Raw genomic sequence first — 6,273 nt, 5'->3', positions numbered from 1 at the left:
AAAAAAGCAGGGGTTGCAGTCTTAGTCTCTGATAAAACAGACTTTAAAACAACAAAGATCAAAACAGACAAAGAAGGGCATTATGTAATGGTAAAGGGATCAATGCAAAAAGAAGAACTAACTATGCTAAATATATATGCACCCAATGCAGGAGCACCCAGCTTCATAAAACAAGTTCTTAGAGACCTACAAAGAGACTTAGACTCCTAGACAATAATAGGGGGAGTCTTTAACACCCTAATATCAATATTAGACAGATCAATGAGACAGAAAATTAACTAGGATATCCCATCCTTAGAAAACACCATCTTCTCAGCTCAAAAACTCCTTAAGCAGATAAGTAACTTCAGCAAAGTCTCAGGATACAAAATCAATGTGCAAAAATCAGAAGCATTCCTACACACCAGAAATAGACAAGCAGAGAGCCAAATCATGAGTGAACTCTCATTCACAATTGCTACAAAGAAAATAAAATGCCTAGGAGTACAACTTACAAGGGACTTGAAGGACTTCTTCAATGAGAACTACAAACCACTGCTGAAAGAAATGAGAGAACACAAACGAATGAAAAGACATTCCATTCTCATGGATAGGAAGAATCAGTATCATGAAAATGGCCATATTGCCCAAAGTAATTTATAGATTCAATACTGTTCCCATCAAGACAATACTGACTTTTTTGGCAGAATATAAAAAAACTACTTTATTTCATATGGAACCAAAAAAGAGCCCACATAACCAAGACAATCCTAAGTAAAAAGAACAAAGCTGGAGACATCACACTACCTGACTTCAAACTACACTACCAGGTTATAGTAGCCAAAACAACAGCATCATACTAGTATCAAAACATATATATATATATATGCACACACATATATATGTATATACATGTGTGTATATATATACACACATATATGTGTATACATATACATGTATACATATATATACACATACATACACAAATGGAACAGAACACAGACTTGAGAAATAACACCACACATCTACAACCATCTGATCTTTGACAAACCTTACAAAAAAAAAGCAATGGGGAAAGGATTCCCTATTTAACAAATGGTGCTGGGAAAACTGGTAGCCATAGGTGGCAAACAGAAACTGGACCGTTTCCCTACACCTTATACAAAAATTAACTCAAGATGGATTAAAGACTTAAATGTAAAACCCAAAAGCATAAAAACCCTAGAAGAAAACCTATGCAATACCATTTGGGACATAGGCATGGGCAAATGCTTTATGACTAAAATACCAAAAGTGATGGCAACAAAAGCTAAATTGACAAATGGGATCTAATCAAACTAAAGAGCTCCTGCAGAGTAAAAGAAATAATCATCAGAGTAAACAGGCAACATACAGAATGGGAGAAAATTTTTGCAAGATACCCATTTGACAAAGGTCTAATATTTAGAATCTACAAGGAACTTAAACAAATTTATGAGAAATAAACAGCCCCATCAAAAAGTGGGTTAAGGATATGAACAAACACTTCTCAAAAGAAGACATTTATGCAGCCAACAAACATGAAAACAGCTCATCATCACTGGTCATTAGAGAAATGCAAATCAAAATCACAATGAGATACCATCTCACGCCAGTTAGAATGGCGATTATTAAACAGTCAGGAAACAACAGATGTCGGTGAGGCTGTGGAGAAATAGGAATGCTTTTACACTGTCGATGGGAGTATAAATTAGTTCAATCATTCTGGAAGACAGTGTGGCGGTTCCTCAAGGATCTAGAACCAGAAATACCATTTGAAACCAGTAATCCCATTACTGAGTATATACCCAAAGGATTATAAATAATTCTACCATAAAGACACATGTACACATATGTTTATTGCAGCACTGTTTACAGTAGCAACGACTTGGAACCAACCCAAATGGCCATCAATGACAGATTACATATAGAAAATGTGGCCTATATACACTACGGAATACTACAGTGCCATAAAAAAGAATGAGTTCATGTTTTTTTGCAGGATGTAGACAAAGCTGGAAGCCATCATTCTCAGCAAAGTAACACTGGAACAGAAAACCAAACTCTGCATGTTCTCACTCATAAGTGTGAGTTGAACAATGAGAACACATGGACACAAGGAGGGGAACATCACACACTGGGGTCTGTTGGTGAGTTGGGGGAAAGGGGAGGGAGAGCATTAGGACAAATACCTAATACATGCAGGGCTTAAAACCTAGATGACAGGTTGGTAGGTGCAGCAAACCTATCACATGTATATGTGTCACATGTATACCTCTGTAACAAACCTGCATGTTCTGCAAAGATGTATCCCAGAACTTAAAGTAAAATAATTTAATTAATTAATTAATTAGTTAAATTAAATAAAAAAGTCTCACCAAGAACACTGCTAGAACTTTGAAATACATTTGGTAATATTTCAGAATGCAAAATCAACACATAAAACCATCTGATGGCCAGGTATGATGGCTCATGCCTGTAATCCCAGCACTTTGGGAAGCTGCGGTGAAAGGATTGGTTAGGATCAGGAGTTCAAGACCAGCAACAGATATGAAATGAGACCCTGTATCTCCAAAAAAAAAAAGAAAAAAGAAAAAGAAAAGAACAAAAAAGGTGGGAGGGGTATTCTTATATTTCTATACTTAATCAACCAAACAGGAAACAACCAGACAGGACACAACCCACAGCCACAGAAACCTTTCACCTGCTCAAGCAGCATCTCCCAAGAGCCAGCATGGGTGCTGTCTCTGCTCTGCTTCTTCCTGTACTGTGTCCCAGAACCATGAATTCTCCCTCATCTAGTTTCCCAATCCCCCTCTTCTCCACTGGTTACCAGGGGCTAGGGGAGAGGGGAGGGGGAAATAAACATTTTAAGGGTACACATTTTTCACTTGGGATGATGAGAAAGTTATGGAGATTGATAATGGTGATGACTATATCACATTTTTTAAAGAGATGGTGTCTTGCTCTGTTGCCCAGGCTGGAGTGCAGTGGTGCTGTGATAGCTCACCGCATCCATGAACTCTTGGGTCTAGGCAAGCCTCCTCCCTCAGACTCCTGAGTAGCTGGGACTACAGGTGCAAGTCACCATGCCAGGCAATTCTATCACATTGTGAATGTACTTAAGACCACTGAATTTTACAGTTAAAAGTGATTTAAAAGGCACATTTTACGTTGTGTATATTTTATGACAATTAAAATTATACTTGTTCAAATGCCAAAATATATACAATATTATACTCATAAAATTTTTCTTTTCACGCTTATCTATTTATCCTATTCTGACTCATTCTCATAAGTTAAAAAAGCACTCTAATTACTGATCATTACGGACTAAAATTGTCCATAATTCACGTTGAAGCCTTAACCCCCAATGTAACTGTATATGGAGACAGAGACATACAGAGGGTAATTAAGATGAAATGAGATCATAAGGATCAGTATCCTTATAAGAGGAGGAGATTAGGAAACGGACACAGTGAGAAGGTGATCATCTACAAGTGTGGACACATCTTCAGTTTGTTTGGAATAACAGTTGATGGGCTCACCCATTCTAGAATAAAAGTTGGAACAGGTGCCTTGGGCGGGCTCCAGGATTAACTGATCTAGTCATTGCATCCTACTGTGGGACCCCAGAGGGAAAGAAGCACTGTAGAGATTCCTGAGACATTAGCAATGGAGCCTGAGAAGCTTCCAGGACACACACTTGGCCTCCAGGTGAAGCAGGGGCCCAGGGAGACCTTGTGTGAGCCCTGAGTGTGATGCAGCGCCTGGCCACTAGGGGGAGGCAAAGTCCGTGAATCCTAAGGGACCTGCGCTCTTGCTCTCAGCCCTGTGCTTGTTAATCACCAGCCCTGGGAGGGAACCGATTTGCATGGAATGTGATGCCCCTGCCCCCCAGTTCTTCACTGAGGAAATAAGAGGCTTTGGGGGCTCAGGCTCATCTGAGAGACTGAAGAACCCAGCATTGCAGCATCTCCGCCATGGCCTGGGCTCCTCTGCTCCTCACCCTCCTGAGTCTCCTCACAGGTCAGGGTGGGCAGTGGGCTAGGCCCCCAGAGGGATTCCCACCTCCCAGCCCCCAGCTCCCCATCCCTGCTCTTCCTCCTCCAACAGCTCATCAGCCACCCACCAACAGGAGCCCTCACGGGTGTCTGTGTTTCCAGGGTCCCTCTCCCAGCCTGTGCTGACTCAGCCACCTTCTGCATCGGCCTCCCTGGGAGCCTCGTTCACACTCACCTGCACCCTGAGCAGCGGCTACAGTAATTACGCGGTGGATTGGCACCAGCAGAGACCAGGGAAGGGCCCCCAGTTCGTGATGCGAGTGGGCACAGGTGGGATTGTGGGATCCAAGGGGGATGGCATCCCTGATCGCTTCTCAGGCTCGGGCTCAGGCCTGAATCGGTACCTGACCATCAAAAACATCCAGGAAGAGGATGAGAGTGACTACCACTGTGGGGCAGACCACGGCACTGGGAGCAACTTCGTGTAACCCACAGTGACACAGGCAGAGTGGAAGTGAGACAAAAACCTCCCGGCTGATCTGCTCTGTCCACACTTCCTTCCCGCTGGCCTGACTCACAGTTCAGAGGGCTGTCTCCTAACTCTGTGTTTAGTTTTCACCTTCCTAGACATTTTGGAGTTCTAATTCACAGCATATGATTCCTGTGTGTAAATATTTTCTCAAGAACTTTTGAAACATTGAAGTTTGCACATGAACATTTGTGGTTTTTTGCCACTCACCTGTCCCCGATGGGATTTAAATTTCCAGGTTGTAGAGCTGCTCACAGGTGCATTTACAGGGAAATCACTGTGACCAGCTCCCACTACCTTTGTCCATATTCCACATTTGTGAGCTGCCTATACAATGATGGGAACTGACAACTTCCCTGGAGACATAAGGCCTTCACCCTGACTCACAGGGTCACGTAATCAACGTGGACTTCAGCCGTCTCCAATCACCTCCATGTGCACAGAGCTCTCATGGTGCATGTGCTTGGCTGTCCTAGAAAGAAAGAATTGGCACACACCAAAGATGGGAGAATGTGAGCCTGCTCTGTATCTGAGATTCTGGAAGAGGCCCCCACTGCCTTTACAGAATGAATTCCTTCACATGCAGGGAGGGAGCTCTGGTGGAATCACTCTGCAATGCTTCCTGCACTCTGCAGTTGCTCCCTCGAGGACCCTCCTGGGCCCACACTCAGAGCAGCTCCTTCCTCAACCTCCTCTGTCCTCACGTCCCCTCTCAGGTTCCTGAATCAGTAATCAGGTAGGGTCTCATCCAGCCAGAAGGGAGGGAGTGGATTTGCATGAACAGCTTCTTATTTTCCCTGGGGGCAGAAGGAAAAATAGACAAGCCTGGGGAAGCCCAGCCCCATTGTGAGGTCCAGGGGCTGTGCCCACCATGTCTTGTTGCCTGAACTCCTCTCATACCCAATCCTTGGTCAATGAAAATACCTCCCTTTCTACTGCCTCTTAATGCTAACAGAATCATTTTGTCCCCTAAACACAAAGAGCCTTCTGGGTTTCTGGGTGGGATGACAACTAGAGCAGAAGTCCAGCATGCGCGGCCCCCTTCCTGGCCCATACATGGCCCTCCTCTTGGTCTAGTCTTTGCTGGTCACTCCCTGAACTCCGAAACATCAGGGAAGTTGAGTTTCTCTTTCTCCTGAGATTGTACTCTTGAAGAGCTCCTGAATTCCCAGGTATAGGGTGACCCCTCCTCATTAAGGACATGGCTCTCAGACTCATCCCTGGTTTACTTCCTCAGGTTTAGGTCTGTGAGTTCTAAACAGTTTCCCTATGTTTCTTTGGTTGATATTTTGGTTGATATTTCCCTTTGTTTCTTTAGGTTGATATTATGTTGGGTAATTATGTTGGTTGATTATGTTGGGTAAATATATTTTTGTAGATATAAACATTATAAACTCTTCCCCCATTAAGCTCTAAATAAATAAACTTGTTTGGGTGCCAATGTACCAATGTTGGTAAAAAGTCCTGACCCTTTGTTTTTTTGCAAGAGCAGAGGAGAATCTGAAAAAGAAGAGAGAGATAGAGAGAAATTCACCTTATAATACTGTTATTTTCATATAAACCCTCCTACTTTAAAAATTTATAAAACTAGACCTATACTGAAAATATTTTCAAATATATCAGATATCAAATATATCTGCATCTGTCACTGTGGAGATGGCGGCTTGCTCTACCACAGAGCACAATAATACTCAGCCTCATCTTCAGCCTAGGCACCTGTGATGGTGAGGGCAGCCTTGTCTT

General features: G+C 42.8%; 1 gene segment (V, D, J or C); it reads left to right on the top strand.

Annotated features, from left to right (window-relative positions):
- Nucleotides 1-3,935: 3,935 nt before the first annotated feature.
- LOC108540646 (Ig lambda chain V-II region MGC-like) lies at nt 3,936-5,898 on the top strand. The segment is given in 2 exon segments: nt 3,936-4,026; nt 4,164-5,898. Coding segments are annotated over 2 exon segments (372 nt in total).
- The last annotated feature ends 375 nt before the right edge of the window (nt 5,899-6,273 follow it).

The sequence above is a fragment of the Rhinopithecus bieti genome, unplaced genomic scaffold (assembly GCF_001698545.2).
Source record: "Rhinopithecus bieti isolate Rb0 unplaced genomic scaffold, ASM169854v2 scaffold_19723, whole genome shotgun sequence".
NCBI classification, from domain to species: domain Eukaryota; kingdom Metazoa; phylum Chordata; class Mammalia; order Primates; family Cercopithecidae; genus Rhinopithecus; species Rhinopithecus bieti.
Note: the sequence above shows the minus strand (reverse complement) of the source record. Positions and strands in the feature narration are given on the sequence as shown.